Raw genomic sequence first — 25,030 nt, forward strand, 5'->3', positions numbered from 1 at the left:
CAAATAAACCCCTGTAAATGGTGGCCAAGGCTGTAACCAGGGCTCAAATTTAACATCAACAACAAAAAAAATAAAGATAAAAAATTAGTGTCATATCATGGACCAGGGTGATGAAGTCTCAGTTTTAAGCCTATACCATGCATTGCCTGTCCTGGCTTAACAGGAAAGACACGGATCTTCTACTGTAAGAAAACACGGAGGTATGGGCTACAGCATACCATGTAACACACATGGAAGGAAGGACAAAGTAATCATCTAATCAAAAGCTGTATTATTCTTGAACAGTCTATTCATTCTAGGAGAAAGAGTTAAGCGTTATGTGCATGTTTTTACATACAATAAGTGATAAGAAAAGAACATTCTCAATAATGCAGTTTTTAAAAAGTTCAGCTTTACAGCTTCTCAGTTCAGTTTATTCTTTGAGAGCTCAAACCAAATTCACTTCTTTATGGAACTTTCAAATATTAGAAAATCAACCGATAGGACTGAAGTGTGCTGGAGAAGGAAGAGCATTTAGCAGAGCAGGCACACCAAAAGGTGGTTTTCTTTTCCCACCCAATGACAATCAACACTTTGAATGATCTTTTACACACAAGTACAATAAGTATAAATAAGTAAAAGAATGGTTTTAAATCGAGATTACAGAACCTTCATAGGATCCCCAACTATAAGAACTTTTGGCCAAACCCAGACATCAAAACTGTCAGAAGAAAATGGATAGGAACCATTTACAGCAAAGTTAAAAGAGCTCCTATTGGGGGACAATCCTGAAATGATAGGCTTTGTTCCCGTCCTTACAATCTCCAATTGTATCTCCCATGGGATGCTTCTGAGGGTCCTCAGCGCATGGCCCTGGGGCTGAAGATCGAGCATATGTAGTTGAGTCCTAAACCCTTCTTCAAAGGACCCTCATAAGGGGCTGGTGCTCTGCAGTACACATTCGGAGAAATGATCTTCCATATGCGAGAAAAACAATCAAGAGCTAAACAGAGGCAATGCAGCCTTCTGAACTGTAGAAAAGGATTCTTCAAAAATGAACCTCTGTCTAACTGAAGGGCAGAAAAATGTATACAGCAGCTGTTCTGAGCACCGCTGCATGGACAACCGTCAGGTGATGGGAGAATTTAATCCGACTTCAGATTAAACCCACGGATAATGTAAAGAAGCCGAGTGCGCCGGCTGGGCTAACCCTTCCCACAAACAAGGGCACCCCTGAACTTTCTGGACGTGAGCTCCATAACCGCTCTACATCTCAAGTGGAACAGGATCAGTAAGATGCCTGGAAGATTAAAAGCACCACAGGAAAAATAAAAGGTCTGGGTAATTTTCTCCATGAAAAATTTCTCTGGAAATAATTTAGTAAGTGGTCACATACTAAAATAATGAGAATTGCATTTAATCACACACACAAAATAGCCCCAGACTTTATAAGAATTATAAAAACCACCGATAAGAAGCTGGATTTTAATACAGAAACTTTTTTTAAGCTTCTCCACTCCTTTTTTTCGTGTCTAACAACTAGTTGCTATTTTATTACCTTTGACTCAGTTATGACTACAAAATAATAAGCCACACGCAAACATCAGCTTCCTGTCCGCACACCTCACCGCTCCTTGTCTGTCCTGGCGGGGGAGGGAGCTCCTTCCCCGCTCAGGCTCCAGGATGGGGCAGTGCCGCGGCGTGACCAGAAGGGGGCAGCATGCGCCAGCCAGGGACGCCTTGGGGCGGCGGGAGGCCTTCCTCCCCGGATACCCTGTCTGGGCAGACGCGGATGCAGGGAACGTGGGCTGGGCCCTCATTCTGTGCCAGGCACTATCTAGGCCCCAGGAGCGCAGCAGTGAACCACACGGATGAAGCCCTTCCCCAGGGAGATTTAGAAGCTCCCACTGGATCCTAAGTTGTACAGCTCAGAGAGTGAAACCCCGTCAAAGTCCAATCATTTCATGAATGAGACGGGGGTCAATGAGACAACCTTCCCTCACCTACCCACCTGGCTGTCTAGAGGAGCTAGTTAGAGTCCAGGCCTTTCTCCTACCTCCCAGCACAGCATGTGCTTCATTCTGCCTCAGCCTCCCACCAAAACTCCCAATGTTTGAGCCCCTCCCTGACCCAAGGGCTCTCTGATCCACGATCTAACCTAACAGGCCCTAATTACCCCTAGCATGGGGCCCAGTCCATGCACAGACAAGGCCAGGACAACAGATGGGGTGCTCTGCACAAGGCAAGCTGTGAAAATGAGGACACGCTATTAAGTTCCTGGACAAGAACAAAACAGCTTTTACAATGTGGCGCAGTTTGGTGCAAAAGAAATTTGGTAACAGCTCCTAGGAAGTGTGTGTTAGCTACCTCAGCGCTTTATCTAACTCACCAGCATTCACAGAGGGTACGTCTTTATAATGGAATTTTAAGGGTGCTTTCTACAGGTGCGTGAAGTGTATTGTGATGAGAAATACCAAACAGTAGGAAATCTGTAGGAAGGTACAAAGTGTGGGGTCGGTAATGCGCCTGCATGAGCTTTCACGTGCAGAGGTGCAGTGACATGGTTCTGTGCAAAGGAGCAATGATGAGATGGCAGGCAGACACGAGGCAGGTGGCACGACACTTAGAGTCACAGGCGTGAAAAGACAGGAAGTCTACAGAGTTTGGACACGTGCACACTGAGAAGGCAGAGGCGGAGTGGAGGTGGGAAGAGAGGGCTGAGCACCTGTGCGCTCTCAGCCCCACTCCTCCGCTTCCCTTGCTATGCTCAGAAGCACCGGCTCCTGCAAACTTCCAAGCCAACTCCAGTTCAGCCCTGGAGCGCACCATCTGAGGTCAGGAGGCAGAAGAGGCGAGATGCTGGCACCCACCAGCACCTCCAGTGGCTGCCAGCAGCCTTCTGCCAGGGCCGCGTCACCTCCGCGGCACCCGAGCCCATGCCTGCTGCACAGCCCCAGAACAGATGTGGTCCCACTCCTGCCAGCAGCCAGCCTCCTGGGCTCGGATCCTGCCAGGCAACCCTCTGCTGGAGGCCACCTCCTCCCTGTGTCCCTCCAGCCCCAGGCGGGAGTGGCTTCCTGCCACTGCTAATCTCTGGGTTGCCTCACCCACTCCTGCTGCCTTCTTTGCTCTTTTTTAGCTCTTTCATCACCTGCAAAACTAATTCCCTGCATGAAATCCCCTCTCCTGTGGCATGGGTCCTCTTTGCCTGCCTAAGCTGGACGGCCACAGGGGGGTCTGCAGAGCAGCACGGAAGCAGGCAAGGACAGCATTTCAGCTGCTGATGAAGGGGTCTGCGGTGAGTCTGCAAGTTTGAGAACTTAAGAGTGGTCTCTGTTGTTCTTCCGGTTTGCCTAAATGTCAGAAATAGACCAACTGTTGGGAAATCCTGTGACCTCACCTGCTCTACCTGTCAGCTGGCTGCACAGTGAATGCCTGTAGTTGGAATTACGGGCACTTACCGTGGCCTCCACCCTGCCCCCCAAACTGGAATGGGGTGCCCCACCTACTGCAAAGATCCAAATCATAGGCCTCACTCAATATGTAAGAAGATGGTTTGATAACATCAAGGTAAAAAATGTCAAGATAAAAAATGTACAGTGATTCCCCAAAGTCTCTCGTCTGTAACAACTTAATGTGTGTGTTAGTTAAGCCATTCCGTACGGTAGCACTTGTCTGTCCAATCCTGGAAATTCTAGCATCACAAACTTACACGCTTTCAGTTCACAATGTGGTAATACTTTCAAAGTCCTCTTGACAATGAGATATAGAACAACATAACAAATACATTATGCTGATTTCATTCTTAACCTCTATTAATTATAAACCTTATTCCTAATTTGAGAATTTTTATAACATAACTTTCAATAAAGGTGGAAGTCACATTTCATATTCAATAAAACCTCAAAATTCTCTATAAAATTTATGTCACCAGTTGTCTTGGCAGTCATGATCTCGTAATGGAGGAGTTATTACCTTATCCCAAAAGGCAGTAAGATCTTGCACATGCACCATCGGTTTACCATCTGATGGCAGGTGAGGGCTGCTCTGCGGTATCTCATCAAGTAATAGGAATTTCTACAGGAAAAGGAAAAACACAGAATGGTTAATCTGCAGGAAAAACACAGGCAAAAATAATTGCTTTCCTGGGATTTGCAATATTACACTTATACTGCCTATCTATCATTTCACCAACCGTATTTAAAGTACTGGTTCACATCAGAAGATGCTACATACTGTAGTTCATGGCTGTAAGGGCATCTTTCTCCATGAGGGTACTGGTTTCTGTCTAATGAGAAAACACAGCTCCAAACTTGAACACATTTAGAATCTGGACATTCTATTGTTTTATTTTTGTGTTACCGACAATAAACATGAGAGTTGGTAGGAAATGATTCCTACTATGCACCAAGCACCATGCAAAATACAAGGAACACAAAGCTAAATAAAGGCCATTCCTGGGCCTTCGGAAATCAAGGTGGCACATAAGGGTAGGTGGGGAACACAAGACCAATGGCAGAAAATCCAGACAGAAGCCGTGGTTCTGCCCAGTCACTGGCCGCGACCTTTAGCTGGGCACTTCGGGGCACTGCGCTTGGCTCTCCATGCATGTCAGATCAACATCCCTACTCGTCATGAACTATCACCTAAGTCATCATTCTAAGAAAATGCTCTGCGGTATCTCATCAAGTAACAGTAGTAGTTTCTCATCTCTTAAAGGATATTTTACGAGCATCTTTTTTATGATCACTTGTCTTTTCTTAGTAAGTACTCTCTCCTCAACAGCAGGAATGGGCATGTCTTCCACTTCTTGCTATTTTCCACACTAGTGAGCAGCTACTCGGTGCAATTTCACTGAGTAAAAGAAAGGCCTGTGCCCATCACAAATCTAAGGCAATCATGTGTAGGAAAACTTCTTGCTCTGCAAATGCTAGACATATTTCAGTGAGGAAAGCTGCAGTGGTACAGAAATTAAATAAACAACTGAGACCACTCAAAACTTTGTATATGGCGGAGACCATGGGCTTTTCTCAAAAGCTGCTCTCATTCTTCTGTGGTAACACAACCCCTGATTTTTAGCTGATGCACGGCAGCCTGGAACAAGGCCTACCCTTTCCAGCCTCCCATGCAGCCATGTGTAGCCATGAGACTAAGCTCAAACCAGTGGAAAGTGACAGCATCCAGGGAACTTCCTCCACCCCATGGCCAGGGCCCTGGAAGCTGCCAAGTTGGTCAAGGCCACACCCAGTGGAGTAATAAGAAAGAGTATGGATCCCTAACACCACGGAGCCTCATCCATGGAACTTGTTATGGGGAGGATGTTGTCACCCCAAAAAGACATGGTGAGGTCCTAACCCCAGTTACCTCAAAATCTGACTTAATTTGGAAATAGGGTCTTTGCATACTAGAGCATAGTGAGCCCTAAATCCCATATGATTGGTGTCCTTGTAAGAAGAAGAGAGACACAGAGGCAAACACACATGCATAGAACGGCCACGAGGTGATGGGCAAGAGATGAGAGGGATGGCGTTTGCACGCCAGGGGACACCAAGGCTTGCCAGCAACCACCAGGAGCCAGGAGAGGCAAGAAAGGATTTTCCCTTACAAATTCAAGAGGGATTTTCACCCTGGTGGTGCCTGGATTTCAGATTTCCAGTCTCCAAAACCGTGGAACAATAAATTTCTGTTATTTTAAGCCACCAAATTTGTGGTACTTCATTACAGCAGCCCTTGAAAATTGACACAGAACCTTAAAAGGATTTTTGAATGAGAGAAAAAACAAACTACCTTGTGTAAGGAGCCTTAACTTGGGTGTGTGGGATGCACAGGCAAGCCTAATCCTGAACTATACCAGAGGCAACTGAATAAACATTTGTAAATGTCTGTGAAGAAAACACATAAGTCACTTATTCTAAAAATTGTAAACACCCTTTAAGTCTTTAAAAATTCTTGTCAATCGTGCCACAAAGCTACAAATTTGATTGCAACATTCTACTTCAGAAGAACTGACGAACCTCAACACAAAAACTTACTTCTGTGTAGGAAAAGAGTGATATGTTCCTATGCATTTTTCCCAAAGACCCAGCTAGCAGGAGATTTGGTTTGCCCACTCGTTTCCTCCCCCCTCCAGGCTTACTGAGAACCTTAGGATTGGGCACTGCTCTTCCAATCAGCCCCAAACCTGTCTAGCAAGGAAGCAGAATAGGTAGACAGTGGTCTGTGGAGTCCTTTGCAGGTTTTAAACCCACCACTGCCTGATTTTTCATTCCACACCAACTCTCCTGTAAGTCAACCAGGTAGCAACTCTTGCCTATTGTGCCACAATTCATCTTTCTCCCCAGTTCTTCATTCTTCTTGAAAGAACATATTTGAGAATCTCCCTACCAATCATCTGAAATACTGATATAACTCTTTCTGCTGTCTCCCTATATTTCCTGGTTCCTTCCCCAGCATCCCAACACCACCGAGCCTATCCCAAACATCACTCCTAGAGGTGACGTCCTTAGAATACCTCTGAGAATGTCCACCATGCTTACAACTCTTCAGTGACCCATCAGCACCTAAATCCACACTCCCAAAGTGGCCTCTGCCTTTATACCCTGAGTAAAAATCCCACCCGCCCTTCTAAGCCCATCTCAAATGCTAATCCTACCAGGAAACAGCTCAGGACAGCCCCAGCTCACCCTGCTCTCCCTCTTTCTGAATCTCCATAGGCCTATGAAGTCACGTACAGAGTAGAGACTGTGTCATTCACGCACTTACAGACACAGACCCAACTCCAAGCAGCGCCAAGCCTCACAAAGAGTCAGCACACCAGATACCTGCAAGGGAATGAACAGACTACATCCAGCTGTTTCAGATGAGCCTAAGCATGACTCCATCACTACATGCTTACACAGTATGAGCTAACACAGCAACAAGCGAAAGATTACATAGGTTATAAATCTTGTCTAGACAGAATAAAATTCTGATTTCACCTTATGCATATTACCATGACATAAAACTCAATATTCAGTGTGTGCACAGCAGAACAGAAATTCTCCACTTTCAAAAGAAGAAAGAAAAGTGAATATACACCAAGTAAAGTTGTAAATCTATTGAGCATGTGTCCATAAATAATAGGTCTGAGAGGAGAAAGAAGTCACAATCTTCCAGGGCTTAAATGAGGCTCCATTCAACACATGAACAGCTTGTACAGGAGCCAGAAGTGCTGGCTGGATTTTTCTCTAGTGCACAGGCTGATGAAAACGCTGAAATTAAAGTGCCATTAAAGTCATGAAGTGCATACACAGAACAGGTCATGCGGGAAAGCATCAGACGTCAGAACTCGAGCCAAAAAAGATTGACTTCAGAGTGGCGGATAGGCACAAAACCTAAGCAGCTTTGTGAACAATATAAGCTCAGAGACACATTTTCCTGGATGTCGAAGTTGCTGAAGACTTTCAGTACTTTGAAGTTAAGACAAGATCTTTTATAATCCTACTGGACTCATTCAATGTCACTAAGGAAACTTTTGGGGCCTATAATAAATCCTTCATTTTCTATACACAAGGAAAAGGAAATTGAAAAGTATGTGTAAAAAAGATAACGGTACAATATAAAGTCCACATGTAGCTTTGACCCCACGGGTATGGACCACAGCACCATCTCAGGGGTGCACAGATGTGGTGGACCAACTTCCCACAGTGCACAAACATGCACTGGACACCATGCCAGATGGACCCCCAAACTCCCGAGTCCCAGGCCGCGGAAGGCAGTATAGCCGTGGGCTTAAAGACACAGCGCTTTCTACACTCCCTGTGCCTGCCGCACTTCCAGGCCATCCATGGGCAAACCTTGCCTGGTTCGGATTACTGGTCAGTATGCTCAGTGGGCCTTTTCTTCCTCTCCTGCTGCCATTTTCACCTTCTAACTGCACATTAACACATTCAGTGAGAGTCAGGGAAAGGAAGCAAGTGAACACTGGACACACATTGGTACAGAATCCATGGCCTAGTACCTCTGCCAGATAAGAGGCGAGGAGACGGACTCATGTGGCCTGTTGGGGGGGAGTATGCATGGCAGGCACCTGGTGATTCATCATCTCCTCCTCCCCAAACATGGTCCACTTCTAGCATTCTGCATTTCACTGAATCCCCATAATCTTGCAGCCAAAAAATCCAAAGAAGCCCGTGAGCCCTTCTTCTGCTGACCCTTCCCCTCCCTCGACACCCAACTCAAGATGTGCTCCTGAGCAACTCTCAAATCTGGCCAAATCTGTTTCATCTTAATCTGAACCACACCACCTTATTTCAGTCTCACCGCATTCACTTCTTGCCTCTGCACTGGGTCTCTACCCCGACCTCTTCTGACCCAGTCCCCAGGCCACAGCCGGGGTAAGCTCCAAAAGCACTAATAAACACGTCAATGCCGTGATGCTGTCTGTCAGGCTGTATCCCCATCACAGTCTCCTACGTACTCCATACAACCAGCCCCAGGAAATGCAAAGCATGAGCCTCCTACCTCCCCAGCCCACCCGCCCCCACAGCACCCACACCCTAAGCTCACACACGTAACTGCTCCAGCCTTCCAGGAAGCCACTACCTCCATTATTACATCGGTGTCTCTGCTAAAACACCTCACGGCACCACCATGGACTTCTTCTTCCAAGGACTAATGACACACAAACACATATCAACAGTGAATTTTACATTTAATTATTTATTAACCGCCTCATCCTCCCCCCTTGATGATACATAAATCCAAGCAGGGAAGCCTTCTGTGTACCGCTTACCCTTGTACATACACGTCTAGTACAGTGCCAGGCCTAAGGCAGGTGGTCAATCATTTTGTGGAGTAAGTGACTGAAGATGAATAAATTCCAGACGTGCCCCCAACATGTTTAGCTTAAACTAAGACAGGTGTCTGCTTTTCCTCAAAACTGACATCAGTCTTAACGTGATCCTGATGTCTTTTATATTAGTTAAGCACCTTTGGTTTTTGTGGGCTTTTTTTCCCCACAACAAGGACGATGTTTCCCAAATGTGGCTTATTTTCAAGTACACAGAGGCCCTTGCTAAAGACACAGACACCCTGGGCCCTAGCCCAGACCTAGTGAGACAGAATCTCCAAGGCATGATAATTTAGGTCTAATAAGCACTCCAAGGGACTCTGACGAACTAGAGATCTAAATTTTTTAAAGGGTTACAGAAACCCGAAGGGCTGAAATAAAGTCTGAGAGATCTAAAGAAAAAAGATGTTTCAACAATTACTTCACCACCATCGCCCAGCAGTTTGCTATGCTAACACCAGTCTTTCTCATCAGGCTTCTTCTCTGCCATTTGCCATAAAATTTCACCTTTACTGAAAACCACTACTGGAACAGATCTCTGAACTCCTAGGCCCACCATCCTGCTGGAAACTTTGTGTACAGGAGGTGAAAATTTAGGTTCCCGGCCCAAATCAAAGATGTTTCCCCTAGCAGGACACAAGGTACCTTGACAAAGTAAACCCCAGGAGAAAAGTTTTCAGGAGGTCACCATTTGAATGTCACTGCACACATCTACATGGGAAGGACTTCTGAGCCTCACACAGTTTAGTTGCATTGTGGCAGAAAAAAAAATCAAAAATCTACCCAAATATTTGACCACAGCTCCCTAACAACCTCCTGCAGGACCCCTTTTGTGCTATATTCTTTGAGGCACCACATAACCCATCAGAGAATGAAAGGGATTGCTTTCCACAGAAACAATGCTCAATTATTAGGTGCCTGCAGAATCCTACAGACAAGACAGGGCAGGGCAGCCCCTTCAGCTGCACATTTTCTGAGCACCTGCTCACAAAGATGAACAAGGCATTGTGTCTGCCCTTCAGAAGTATGGGCTTCAGGGAGGGAAAGAAATCCATAAACAAATGGCTTCAGTACATGAGATAAGTGAGGACAAAGTCACATCTGAGAAGCTCACAGGAAGAGATGGGGATTTAAGAGGGTGTAATGGTTAATTTAATGTGTCAACTTGGCTAAGCCACAGTCCCCAGATACTTGATCAAGCACATCTGGATGGTAAAGTGGTGAAAGTACTTTTTTAGATGAGATTAGCATTGAAATCAGTAGACTGTAAGTGAAGCAGTTTAGCCTCTGTAATATAGGTGGGCCTCATCTCATCAGCAGAAGGCCTTAAGAGACTAGCCTGACCTCATTTCCAGAGGGAATTCTGTCTCCAGACGCATTTTAGCATAAAGCCATATGGTTTTAATTTTCTTTTATTTCATGATGGCCAGTAAGACAGACTAATTTTATAAACCAAGTAAAAAAACTGAGCGTTTCTAATTATCTGCAAGGTCTAAGAGCCCAGCCCAGGAGCCAGGCTGGAGACTTGCTTCAGAAATCATGTCCAGTACAGCCGCCATGTCCAGTCAGGCTGGTCGGAGATACACAGATGGACACAGAGCACAAGGGCAGCACCTAGATCTACTCCCGGGCTGGGTGAGATCCAGTTGCCCTGCAGCACAGCCCCCCGAGGCCCAGTTCCAGGAAGCCTAGCTCCAGTCTGCAGCCCTCTGGTTTTCAGTACAAGTTGGGCCACCCTGGGCCTCTGTTGGATCCCAGCCTTTTATTGCAGCCATTGTTTTAGTCAATCCAGTATTTATTTGATGCCCATTATGTGTCCGATGTGGGCTGGGCACTATGCAGAACGACTATCAGATATAGTCTGCTGTCAAGGGGCTTAGAATCCTCCCAGGGAGTCAGAGCCACCCACATGACATGAGGCTGAGCAGTGCCACACTGGCCTGGTACATAAATGGAAGCCTGAGATCACACTTGAGGGACTGATCCAGCTTGGGGGCTGGACAGAGAGGACAGAAGAGAAGGCAACCCAGGGGCTGAACGGAGTGAGCAAAGACCCAAACATGGGAACAAATGCAGCACATTGCAGAGACTGAAGTCCAAGCCCTTCCTCCCACCCAAGCATCAGGGACCTTCCAGCAAGCTCTTTCCTCCCTAACCCAGAGAGGAATCTCAGTCACTCAGGACTGCATACAGTCACTTTCAACCACTCCTGTTAGCGCAGGAAGGAAAATGTGGTTGCTTCTCCTGCTTTTAGACATTTTAATCATCCTGCAATCTTCAACTATATATCTGGAGCCCTGGGCCACTCTTCCTGTTGCTGCCATAAGTAAGCAGCAGTTCTACACTGTCGCAGCACACTCTACCTGAGAAGACAGAGGAGAGCATACGACATTTTGGAATGGCTACAGTCTTTGGTGCCAAGAGAGAGTTAAACCTCACCTAACTAGAAATGAAAGGAGGCATTTTAATTAAAATCTACCTACAACTTAAAAACATTATTTGTCACCAAACCTTGATTCTCTGGATGCTGACGACTGCCTCTGACACTCTCTCGATGGCCGCAGGGAAGAAGAGGGTGACTGTTAACCGAACAGCCCCATACAGTGTCATGGCCACAAACACGTGGCTGGCTGTGACCACATTGCCGAGGAGCACATAGGTGGTGAAGGTCACAAAAACAATCATTTTGCTTGCAACGAAAAATGATGCCAAATTCATTCCTCTAAGGTAGGAACTTCTCAGAATTTTGGAAATTTCCTTTCTGGAAAAGAGAGTAGGATACAGGCTTTAAAGGAAGCATCAATGCCCAAGTCATGAATCCAAGTGCCTTCTGCACGTGGCCCACTCTAGGGAGTGGGCACAAATTAAGAGAAGCCACCCCTCACATTATGGAAATATTCTCCAGTGCACACCCGGGACTGGCTCCGACACAGGGACCGCACGCTTCATAACCACTTCCCTCACCCAACTCCATGGAGGCTTTGTGCTAGCCTTTCCCATGCTGGGTCTATCGATCCAGGTCTGGACATTCACTCAGAAAACATCTGTAAACACACATCCTGTGCTGGGCATCTCACTGATGAGAGAAAGACAGAGCCTACCCCCTCCAAGAGCTCATGAACCTGTGGGAGAAGAGAACGTGCAACCCCCGAATCATGTGTGAGACAGAAGCCACCAGCACAGGCCCCATTAGGAGCACACAACAGAGGCATCTCACTGGGAGTAGCAGGGCCAGGGCAAAAGGCTGAGCTAGAGTTAATCAGGCTTAGCAGAGGCCCAAGAAGAATGAAGATGAGGGTGTCTAAAGCAGAGAGGGGCATGCCCACCAAGCTGCAAAAATAAGAGGAGGCCAGGTGCTATCAGAATATAGGTACCATGTGCTGGGGTAGCAAACTAAGCAAATATTTAAATCAAAGACTGAAAAGTTTTCTACAGAATTAAAGCAAAACAAAAAGGAACAGTATTTCCATGGCTCCATTTGGAATGAATAATATTGATTCATATAGTTGGTGTAACACAGACATACCCAAGTCTCTATTATCTTCCTATTTGTGCTACATTAACATAAATTATAGCTTTAGTTTAAATGTGAAGTTCTCAAATCATTGAGAAAATCATTGCTAATTTAGGATCTGGGGTATTAAGAAACATGGAATTTCATTTTTGCATAAGTAAGAAGCATATGCATTTTTTGCTTTAAGAAGATGGTAACTAGAAAAGCAGGTTAAAATGCTGTTCTGTGCTACTCTACTTAACCCTACAGCCACATGCAGGAGGGTGGAGTGGAGAGTATTTCACATTTTAACGTGAAGACTTAGTACGACTTGGCAAAACCATTTGGTGAAAATAGGAAACAACAAAGTACGAAAATATGATGTGACATATATGAAAACTTACCTTCTCAAGTTTGTAACAAGTTCTGCAAATGACTTTTCCCACGCATACATTTTTATTATTCTGATGCCAGTTATAACTTCATTCATGGTCCTGATCCTGGCGTCCGTGAAAGCTGCCGTCTTACTCCTAAGGGGAGAGACATGAGCAGTGAGCCAGTGACCACCGCCCACCTCTCCTTATCGGCAGTGGGCACAGGCAGAGACCAGGGATCAATGGCTCCCTACAAGTTGTCTGCAATGACAACCCGGGAGGGGCCTACTCACACAGCAAATGGAGAAAGACTTCACTTAGGAAGTCAACGATTCATCCCCATTCAAGAAGTATTTTGGAGAACTTGCAACATTTGCTAAGGAAGACATGAAAATGAGGCGGTACAAACCATCCACTCCAGGAGGCTCTGGCTGGGTAGGGAAGGCAGAAAGGCACCTGATTTTATAGTATGACAACTGGCAGTGGTGTAATAAAATGGGAAGGACATGGGGGGGACCAGGAAAGAGAGGGCTGTAGATTCTACTGGGAGAGGGGAGAGCAGGGAAGGCTCCCGAGTTCCAGCGGCATAGGAAGAGGCTCAAAAGACAAGGAACATTTCTCCAGGGCAAAGAGCAGACAGGAACTTCCAGTGGAGAAAACACGGCAGAAAATGACACAAACGGGAAGAACTCAATGCTCTTCGAACAGCACATCCCCATCCACCTGACGACCTGGACAACGACCCACGTCCAACCCTCTGGGACTTGGTTCAGGTCTAATTCATTTCATCACCATTAGACTCTTCATCACCAGCCAGCTTTCGATCACAATCGCTGCTAGGATTGTGGGGCTTTATAAAGACATCATGAAGATCAACCTCGCTGCTGGGCAGCTTAGAACTTAATGGAAACACTGAATTGAAACCAAAATGCACATATACATACCAAAAATGGCTATAACAGAAGCAAAACAAAAATACATGCAGCTAGAACTGGCTCTACAAGTAGATATTTAAGATATTATTGATACATGTTTAAATAACTTCACTATGTGTAAATTGTGGTTAAGGACTGTCTCCTTTTGCAGGTATGGTGCCTGACAGCTAGCCAGGAAGAGCCAGTGAGCCCCTTCTCCTTTCCCACTTCAAGCCTAGCCTCGGCCAAGGCTGGAGCCCCACTAGCTAAGCCTGAACAGTCTACAACACACCTGAAGGAAGTGATCATGGAGCGCGTCTGTTTTGTTTTTGAACAAATACGTTGCACAGATGGCAGATGTTACCAAATACACAGTACTTATTTTTTAAACTAGTGTTTCTCTTACCGGAGTGATGAAAACAACTTCCCGAAGCAGCTTTGCAAAGGCAGAAGAATAATTATGACTGCCATCCCAGCAAGACATGATATTCCTATTTCCATCCAGAGCAGGGCAGTCACTGCGATAGCTTGCAGTGGCCCTGCCCATAGGAAGTGCAAGAATATTGTTACCTTAAAAGAAAAAGAACAAGTTTTCTTAGGACTCTATGCAAAAACTAATAAGGACTTAGCACAGACACAGTCTGCTCCAGGCACCACAGCACAAATGATCCCGGTTGCTTTTGAACTTGCTGAAGCAGAAATCCAAGTATCTACCCCAAATGAAGCCTTTTCGAGGCATTACAGGGCAGGCTTCAGGGACTTCCAAGGAGAACGTGACCGACTGGCTGCACTGGAAGGAAGATCTCAATTTTGTCGACCCCACAGATGAGCTCAGGTCTACCCAAACTCTCCATGCCATAAAATCAGGGCTCTCCAGCAAAACCTATTTTAAGGCACCTTTCACACTCTGTAGTAATTACTTGTATATTTATCTCCCTGACAGGTTGTGATTTCTCCAGCACAGAAACTAAGTCTTATTCATCCCTGAAACTGAGGAAGGACCTTACTTTGTGTTTGATGAATGAATAACTGAAATAGAAGTGGTCTAGCACAATATAGATCTGACCAGCAACTATAATATCCTGGATAATGTAATAGACTCACATATGTCACAAAAAAAAATGTGGATGACAGAGGAGAGCGGGTTGTTTCTGGATAGGGCTCAGCTATTTGGCATTATTAACAGGCTTCCCAGGCAGAAGGCACTCTACGGGGCACAGGGAAATGAACCACTCCTGCCCACCAGGGGTTCATCATCTAGTGGAGGAGAAAAACAAGCCAGCTGCCAACAGCCACACCAGGAGTTGCAAAGGGCCATGCCAGGAGGACTGTTGGGTATGTTTCCCCAAACAGGGCAAGAATACTGCTGTCTGCCTATTTATCACTGAAGTAAGCTGTAGACAATGGTAGAAAAACAAAACTCTCATCTATAGGACAACAAATAATATTACAGCTGTGTTGCACACAGAAGCAATGAAAATTGGATAAAAAAACACTTCCTTGTCTGTCCTCAATGGAATCCCAGTCTACACCAAAAACTGGCACCTGACTTTCCATAAGCAAATAAGACGGGTGGGAATCACAAACGGATGCCTCCGGTGCAGCTTACCTGATCGAACTTGTTCACATCGTTGGACAGCAGATTGACTACCTGACCTGTGGTGGTCTTCCCCATGGCCACGTTACTAAGGCGAAGTGCCTGAAATAAGAGAAGGAAATCAAGAATTGGATTCCTACAGCGATACCAAGCCACACTTCAAAGCAGCAAAGCGGAGCGCAGTTTCATGGGGTCTTGTGTGAAGTCAAGACAGGCAGGATGACCCAGGAGAGCAGGATCTAAGGGCCCGCGTTCAGCCTTCAACTCCTCCCTGTGGCAGCAGCTGCCCTCCACTAGAACAGCAAAAAGGAAGAACCAGGGGACCAAACTCCCCCAATTCATTTTGATGAATTTAGACATCCCCAAAATACATAAGGATGTAAATTTATACTTAGGAGCCAACTAAAGTAATTCTGAGCCTAATTAGATGAGAGAGGAGAGGTAACTCAAGGAAAATCATCAGTGGACTTGGACTGTGACCTGTAATCCACCATTGATTCTGTGCATGATGTCACATAGACACTTTGCGTCTTAGTTTCCTCTTCTGTGAATGGAAATGACCCCTCCCCCTGCCTAAATCATAGGGCTCCTATGAGAGTGAGATGACAGATTATTTATTATGCACTGGGTGCAGGACACCCCATGCTCCAGGAGATATGATGACTGAAGAGGCATGTTCTCTGGCCTTAGAGATGGGACAAGATGTGTACAAACACCTGTAATTCACATGTGAACTAGACAGTAAGTACAGTAGCTGGGTAAGGTTTCAAATGAGTGACACTGGGGAGGGGCAGCCCTTGGGCGATGAAGGAAAAACTATCCTGAGTGAGGGGAAAGGCACTGTAGTTAAAGGAACAGCATGCAGAGGAGTCACGGAAAGGAAACTGGGGCAACTGAGTAAAGAAGACCCAAAATCTAGTGAGAGAACTGAGCTGGAAAACAGCTAAGAAGTCCGTAAAGCAAAACAGGACAGTGAATTTTTCTTTACATTGAGAGAAATTGAACTTCAGAAAGATAAAATTATACAAGTGATTGGCCAGGAGATTCTTAGAAGGGAGAATCCGGGGCTACTGAAACAGTCCAGGCAAGAGGTAACAAGACAAGGCTGTGCACTGGGGTCCTATGAATGGAAAAGGGCCAACATAAGTGAAAAGCCTTTGCAAAGGAAAAAAATGCTATGCAAATATAAGCAAACTAATCACAAAATATAAACTACCCCCACCCAAAAAATATACATATAGAAATGGCCCTACAGGAAAGAAATAGACCTTACTGTAGAGAATTACTGCAAGTTATTTTGAAAATATTTTTAAAGCCAATTTTACATACAGCAATCCATGTATCCCTCATGAAGAAAATACATTATATATTTTAAAGAAATAGATATATGATACCAAATTTTAACAATTAAAATAAGGCAGAATGATTCTAAACTCATCATTTTCAAGAATTCTCAAGACAACTGCTCTCAACTGTAATTATCACTGATGGGCTATCACTGCTGCTGATGAGAACTATAGGTAAGATGGTGCAGATGACAATTTGTACACAAGTTCCTCTGGGTGTGCCATTAGGGCTACCTCTAATTCAGTTGTGCTGTGCTGGAGCATAATGATGGACTAAAAGGCTGGTTCTGCAACAAAAGTTAATACAAGTTAATGATTACACTGTAGCCAACACAGAAACTAAGGATCTATGAAAAGAAAATCAGTCATACTCCAACTAGGATAAAAAAATAGTGTGGCATGGCATTGTCATTAATATTAATGAGGGAGATATTGTAAGCTATGTCTTACAAGCTATAGCTTACAAGCAACCAGCCAGATTTCTGCTTCCAACCATGAAAGAATAATTAGTACTGGACTTGCCCTCCACAACGAAACCATAAAACTGGACAAAGCATATGGAGCAGCTCTTATCAGGCACTGAACCAGTGGCAGCACAGGACCGCGAGCCTTGAGATAAGGGAATAGAGAGTGCAGCCCCATGACTGGCCTGGCTTTCTGCCCAAGTAAAACTGCGGTTTCACTGAGCCCCAGAGGAAGAGACAACTGTCCCAAATTGCAGGAAAGTCTGGAATTTGCAGGCCAGAATAGCAAAGGGTAAGTCCAGAAGTTTTTGTGAGGTTTTACTGAATTAGCAGCAAGGTGGGGCTGAATGCTGAAGGGAGACGCCAGAGGTCATGCAGTAACAGGAGACACTGGAGTTTCTGCCCAACTAGAATAGAGATCTTCGTAAGTGCCTCAGACATTCAATCTGCAAGGGCCTTAGTAAAGAGGATCACACTCTACAACAAGAACCATGTACTTGAACTAAGTTTAAAATGGAAATATCTGCAATAGACAGATCAATAAACAAGTAAGTAGGTAGCTAGGTAAGTAGGTAGATATAAAATCAATCCTGACAGGACCAGTCTGCCAGGAATTGTTTACTAGAATGAAACTCAAACTCTTTAATTCATCTCCCTATAATGTTATCCCTCAAAATGTCCAACACAGTAAACAATTATTAGACATGTGAAAAAGCAAAAAAATGTGACCCACAATCAGAGTAAAAATAAAAATACAGGCAATGAAATAGACCTAGAGATGGTCCACATTTAAGAATTAGAAGATGAGAACTATAAAACTATTAAAAATATGTTCAAGGAATTACAGGAAAATATGATTATAATAAGTGAATGGATAGGTAGTTTCAGGAGACAAACACTATAAAAAAAAAAAACAGAAATACTAGAAATTAAAAGTACAATATGAAAAATATACTAGATAATTTTAATAGCAGAAAACTTACATTGATCTGTCCCCAGATTCATTAACCCTTTTAGTTTACAATCTGAAGAACCAACAGAAAAGAGATTGAAGAAAAAAAGCTTGAGGGTTCAGCGGGACAATACAAAGCTATGAAACACACATGTAATTGGAGTCCTAGAAGAAGGTAATAAGGAAGAAAACATATATATTTTAAGAAATATTGTCTAAAAATGTCCAAGTCTTGTAGAAAATATTAATTTATATACATAACAATCTTAGCAAACCCCAGGAAGGATCAAAACAAAAAGAACCATGACTAGGCACATCACAGTCAAACTGCTGAAAACCAAGAAGAGAAAGTCTTAAAAGCAGCCTGAGAAAAATGACACATTACATACAAGTTGACGGCTGACCGATCAGAAACAATGGAGACAAGATGACAGTGGAACCATATCTATAGTGTTCAAAGAAGGAAAAGAATAATTGTTAATACAGAATTCTATAACCAGAAGAAGTGTCCTTCAAATGATAAGGGTGAAATTAAGATTTTTTCAGATAAAGTCTGAGAGAACTTATCACCAGCCAACCTTCTCTATAAGAAATTATAAAGAATACTCTTCAAACTAAAAGGAAATAATACCAGATGGAAACTCAGATATGCAGAACAGAATAGAGAAAACAAAATGGCAAATATGTGGGTAACCATAAAAGGTTATGTTTTTCCTTCTAGTTTCTCTGAAAGACAACTGGCTGCTTAAAGCAAAAAATATGGTAACTGCACTGTGTATGTAGATATAAAATACATGACAGCACACTGGGTGAGGAAGGATAAATAGAATTTTACTATTGTATGTTTATTGTATTTTATGTAAAGTAGTCCAAATTAACACTCAAAAAATAATAATAATTAATAAGCTAAACTGCCTATTTGAACCCTTAAATCAACACTAAAAACACAAAAAGACACTAAAAAAGCCAATAAAGGAATCAAAATGACTATTAAAAAATATATAATTAACCCTATAGAAGAGAAGAATGGAATTTCCAATGGAAAACAGGAAAAACAAACAGCAGATGAAACAAATAGAAGATAAATACCAAGATGAAAGACTTAAACTCAATCACATCTACATTTACCACTAAACATAGACTAATTCCTCAGTCAAAAGCCAAAGACTGCCACACTAGATTAACAAAAGAAAGACACAATTTGCTGTATACATAAAATGCATTTTAAATACACTGATAGGCTGAATATAGAAGGATGGAAAAGGATATGCCATGCAAACAGTAGGCACAAGAAACCTGGTGTGATTATACTATATCAGACAATGGGAACTTGGAGACAAGAAATACCACCAGTGTTTAAGAGGGACATTTCATGTAAGAAGGACAATTCACCATCCCTAAATATATATGGATCAAATTATAGAGCTTCAACATATAGGACACAAAAACAGAACTGAAGGGGAAAATTAGAAAACTCCACAATCACAGTAGGAGATTTCAACACCCCCTTCTCAGTAATTGATACAAATAGACCAAAAAAAAAAAAAAAATCAAATAAATCTAACTGATGTTTATGGAACACAACCACCAACTAACTGCTTGACAGCTTTTACTTACGCACTGGAAATTCATCAATACAGACCCTATGCTGGGGCCGTAAAATAAATCTCAATAAATTTATAAACGCGAAATGTTACACAGAGAGGAGGAGCCAAGACGGCGGCATGAGTAGAACAGCGGAAATCTCCTCCCAAAACCATATATATTTTTGAAAATACAACAAATACAACTATCCCTAAAAGAGAGACCAGAAGACACAAGACAACATCCAGACCACATCCACACCTGCGAGAACCCAGCGCCTCGCGAAGGGGGTAAGATACAAGCCCCGGCCCCGCGGGAGCCGAGCGCCCCTCCCCCCAGCTCCCGGCGGGAGAAGAGCAGGCAGAGCGGGAGGGAGACGGAGCCCAGGACTGCCGAACACCCAGCCCCAGCCATCCGGACCAGAGCGCAGACACAGTGCATGGTGTCCTGGAAACTAGGGAAGCAGGACAGTAAGACCTGTGAGCGGGTCCCCGCAGCCGGCGCACCTGGGACAAAGAAAAGCGAGTGCTTTTTGAAAGTCTTAAAGGGACAGGGACCCCACGGCTGGACGGAAGCATCCCGGGACACTTAGCCTGGCAGCAGGGAATCCCGGGGAACTCTGGGTGCCCTAACCCCTGGGAGGCAGCACAGCTCGGAGGCCCCTCACACCGATAAACAGCCTCCGACCCGTTCCCTCTCAGGCACGGCTCCGCCATAAAGGAGCAGCAGCCTGAGGCCGGCCATGCCCACAGCAACCACGGAGCTTACCACCACAGAGGCAGGGCAAGAATCAGACCCCGTGCGCGTAGCTGCCCAGCACAAGCCACTAGGGGTCGCCGTTCTCCCAGGAGAGGAAGGCCACAAACTAGCAAGAAGGGACGTTCTCCCAGCCGACACACCAGCCAGCTCCCCACAACTATCTCTATCGCCATGAAAAGGCAGAAGAATTTGATCCAGACCAAAATCACAGAGACAACCCCTGAGAAGAAGCTTGGAGAGATAGCCCTAACCAATCTCCCTGAAAAAGAATTCAAAATAAAGGTCATAACCACGCTGATGAAGCTGCAGAGAAAACGTTACACAGAATGTTGTCTGATGACAAGAGAACTAAATTGGAAATCAATAATGTATCTCTAAAAACCCCAAATATTTGGAAATTAACAACATGATTCTAAATAACCATGTGGCAAAGAAGGCATGACAAGGGAAATTACAATTATTTTTAACTAAATGATAATGAAAATAAATCATAATTTGTGGGATACAGAGAAGCAAGTCTCAGAGGAAACTTCTGGCTTTAAATCTTTCACATTAAAAAGGAATAAAGGCATAAAACAAATAATCTAAAATTGTACATAAGACTCAAACCAAAGAAACAAAAACAAAAAGAAAACTCCACCAAACAAAACCAAAAAATCACTCTGTTCACACCTCCAGGAAAGCATCTAGTATAATCCATTATATGTCTGCTGCTCCCAGGAACTACCAGCTCATGGAGTGTACAGACCCTGTCATACTCATTTACATCATCATGATCATAAAAACAGCTGCTCTTTACTGAGCACCAACTCCAAGTCAGACAAGCAAATAAGAAACAACCTTACAAAGAAAGAATTATTCCTATTTTGCAGATGAGAAAATAAGCTGAAAGTATTCATGCCTTATTTTGTCATGACAGAGAACAGGCACTTAGTATTTTTTTTTAATCAAGTAAAATTACCACTGTCCCTCACTAATGTAGAAAATTAGAGTTTGGTTCTAATACAATGTATATTTCATAGTAAAAAACAGTTAATGTCCGGTGTAGAAAACAACGTGCAAATCAATGCATCATTATTATGCTAACAATTTGGTTCCACATTTCCTTAAGTGGACAAGTGATAAAAGGACACTATTTGGTTATATGTGTTTTCCTGTGAAAGTAAAATAGTTCCACCTTGAGAACAATAAAGGGCAAACAAAACAAACTGGACTCTATATTTATACCATATATGCCAGACCCAGGATTAACATCTTTAATAAATCAAGAGCATCTAAATATCAAGAATTATAAAAGTCTACTAGTTAAAAAGAGGGCGAGGGGGCAAAGAACATGTGCAGGAAATTCACCAAGAAAAACACAAATGGCTCATGAAAACTTGCAAATAGTCAAATTCATTATTACTCAAAGGCACTTAAAAAGAACAAAGCAGCTTTATTTTTCATCTAGAAATAGATGAAACTGACAAAGATTGAAAAAAAATCATGTCCAATCTCAGCAAGGGCATGGGGCCATCTCATTTCACTTCAGAGAATGTAAATAAACTGCTCTTTGGAAGAAAATCTGGCATATCAAAAGCCTTGAAATGTATATATCCTGAGAAATTAAGGATGTTTCCTAAGGTTTAGCTTTGGTCATATTCATTGCACTGATGCTTGTTAATTAAAAAGAAAAAAAAACTGGAAAACAATCTAAATATCTCATTGTTGGTTAGACTAAAATCTACATGGTCACTGAGAACAGCATTGTTAACTGTGTAATGCAAACTCCATCAGAGCAGGGATCCATTTACGGTCGGTTCCTCCTCAGACTGGAGGATGAAAATACACCTGGGGTTACAAGAGAACTCCATAATCTAGGCCAAAATATTCATCTTTCAACTCATTCCTTCCTCAAGTGTTTTAATCAGCAGAAGTGAAACAAAATCCAAGTGTGGACATGTAAATATCACAAAAGGAATCAGGGAGAAGAGCACGTTCTTTCCACAGAGGTTTTTTCTTGACTGGTGAAAATATTATCCCTTTAAGAAGCCAATCTTCATTTTAATAGAAACTCTGCCCATATCTTTCTCTATTCGTCCTTTAAAACAAAAGATGTAAACTGTAGTTCACCATCTTCGTGATGGAGATTCCTCATCACCGACGTGACTCCGAGGCACCGTCAGTGACCCACCGTGTTTGTGGACGCTCCTCCCAGAGAGCCACAGATGGCCACGCTTTTGGGGTTTCATCTGTTTTGGACATATCAGGCTACCCCTGCATCAGACCATCTCACCACCACATACTACTGCTTCTAAACTGGGATATGACTTCATAATATTGTAAGTCACAGTAAACTGACTCTGAATAAGAGCCTAAAGGGCTTTCAGGATGGAAAACAAGGACTTGCATCACCCTTTTTCCACTTTGGATTTACTTCCTGGTTCACGGCCCTGCCCCAGAGTGGAGTCAGTCAGATAATGTGGTTCCCAGACAAGGTACACTGGGTTTTATTACTGCAACAGGCAAATGTGGGGAGTATGTTTAGCTTACCTGAAGCAGAAAATGGCCAGGTTTTTTCCAGTATGGTTGCCCAGATTTGCTTACTAATACTGCCACACCTACTTTGATGATTGTAGAATATGAAGTCATTATTCTTGGTTTCTGAGGGGAAGACCCCAGGAACTGCCTAATAATCTCCATCCCCATGAACATGCTGGTGAGCACGCCATAAAGTTAATCAGATTCTCTCTATGATTCTGTAGAAGACACTCAAGGAAATGAGAAACAAAGTCCATACAAAGTCAACAACCTGCCACTCTCTATAACCTGACAGCTCTGTTCATTTGGCATTTCTTGCCTGCTTTTCCATTGCCAGCACGCACCTTAGCACACCTGTGCAGAAAGTCTTCTGCAAGCTTTGGAGGATGTGACGTTTTCCTCCCACGTGTACCCTTAGCTTTCTTCTAACTCCACTGGCCACCTTTTATTTTTCACTACATCATTCTCATTATGCCACTCGGACCTCTTGGAGTCAAGGGTCCAGAAAGACAGGTACAAAGCTGGCAAGTGATCCTCTGAGTATGGGGGCTACCATGTGGGTGGTGGGGATAATTGCTCTGAGGTCAGACTGGAGACTTAAGCCCTCAGGACTGTGTCTCACCACATTCCCTGACCTCGGCACCTCCGAAGGCCAGCCGTCACTGACGCTGGGAACCGTTGGGCCCCACAGCCCCTGCAGGACAAGGACCAGCAGACCACAGCCAGCCTCATCCTGGTGATCGCCACATGGAGCATCCGGCAGTTTGCTGATGTCTGTACCTGTCAAACATTGCGCAGGGCCTGAAGTGTCCCAGCTCCTTGGGAACATTTCAGAAAATCTAATGTTTGAACTGAAAATAGATGCTTCCACAAGTGAGAGGGGACTAAACAGTTTCAGGAAAGTGACTACAACCTGATTAATAAAGTTGACTAACACCTAGGCAGAGAATACAGAGGGCAAGTGGATGGTGTCCATTCAGAGTGGGGCCACAACCACATTACCGAAACCCCTCGTGCCCAGACTTTGCCATCACTAATTTCTTGGTTTGAAAGAGAAGCTCCAAATGACTGGTTCACCAAAACCAGAGAAACGAGCAGCATGAACAGCTGTGGCAAAGGTGAGCCGGTGGGGCAACAGGAAGAAGGAAAACAGCGGTGAGCAGGAGATGCCCTGTGACAGAGGGAACGGAGAGCGAGAGGACACACAGGGACAGCGACCCATTACTCAGTGACGATTTACTCACAACATCCCCTTTCAAAACCAAACACCTGAAGCAGCAATGTCTTAGTATGTATCATCAGTCTGTGTGAAGGAATTAGGAGAAAAGTGAGCAGAGAGCAATGAGGAAAACCACCTCCTACAAAGCGACCTTTCACACCATTCGCCAAATTCCATTTTTCTAAATACACATTCCCTACTCACCGGAGGGGAGCATACCACATAGCAGCTGGGTGCCAACGGCGGTAAAGCCTCGGAGATAACAAACAAAGAAAATGACCCAGTTAGTTCAGCTAATGGATCCCAGAGGGAGAAGAAGAGAGGAGATGAGGGCTTCAAAACACGGCCCAGACAGGGCTGCTTGCTCAGCAGAGGGTGCCAGAGAGGGTAGTGTCCTCTGAACTGCCTTCCTTCTCCATAACCAACTGAAAGTTTATCATCTGTTGAGGATCAGGGTAAACAGTGATGTTTTTCAATGACTACTGAGTAAACATATGACCTAATACTGAGTAAATGTAAAAAATTAGCCTGGAGGACATTTCACTGTGTTAAAATAAGCCAGTCACCCAAGGATAAATATTGTGTATGAGTCCACTTATATTAGGTACCTAAAGGGGTCAAATTCACAGAGATGGGAAGGTAAAAACGGGTGGCCACCAAGGCCTGCAGAGAGGGAAATGGGGAAGAGCGGTTTAACGGGCACGGAGTTCCCATTTTACAAGATGAAAAGAGTTTGAGAGGTGGATGGTGGTAATGGCTGCACGGTAACGTGAATGTACTTCACGCCACTGAACTCTACACTCAAAAATGGTTAACATGGTCAATTCTATGCTATGTGTATTTTACCACAATTAAAAATACAAAATTTATTGATTTCTAAAAAATGATTACTTTTGAAGACCTGAAAGAAAATAACCACCAAAAACTTCTAAACCTAGAGAAACAGCTTTAAAGAATAAATAAAAACATTTTCAGACAAAAAAGAAATTAATATCAAAC

General features: G+C 43.8%; 1 protein-coding gene across 3 annotated transcripts in view; it reads right to left on the reverse strand.

Moving 5' to 3' along the window:
* ABCC4 (ATP binding cassette subfamily C member 4) overlaps positions 1–25,030 on the reverse strand; it is a 239,495-nt gene that overhangs the window by 150,213 nt on the left and 64,252 nt on the right. For all 3 annotated transcript variants that reach the window (XR_008994591.1, XM_036893689.2, XM_057494606.1), the window contains exons 5-9: positions 15,200–15,289; positions 13,997–14,160; positions 12,707–12,832; positions 11,321–11,570; positions 3,955–4,056 (exon numbers count right to left, since the gene is read on the reverse strand). Coding sequence is in view for 2 of the 3 variants with exons in the window: in XM_036893689.2 (XP_036749584.2) it covers positions 3,955–4,056; positions 11,321–11,570; positions 12,707–12,832; positions 13,997–14,160; positions 15,200–15,289 (732 nt within the window). In the remaining variant the exon portion in view is untranslated. The remainder of the gene's footprint in view (positions 1–3,954; positions 4,057–11,320; positions 11,571–12,706; positions 12,833–13,996; positions 14,161–15,199; positions 15,290–25,030) is intronic.

The sequence above is a fragment of the Manis pentadactyla genome, chromosome 17 (assembly GCF_030020395.1).
Source record: "Manis pentadactyla isolate mManPen7 chromosome 17, mManPen7.hap1, whole genome shotgun sequence".
Classification (NCBI taxonomy): Eukaryota; Metazoa; Chordata; class Mammalia; order Pholidota; family Manidae; genus Manis; species Manis pentadactyla.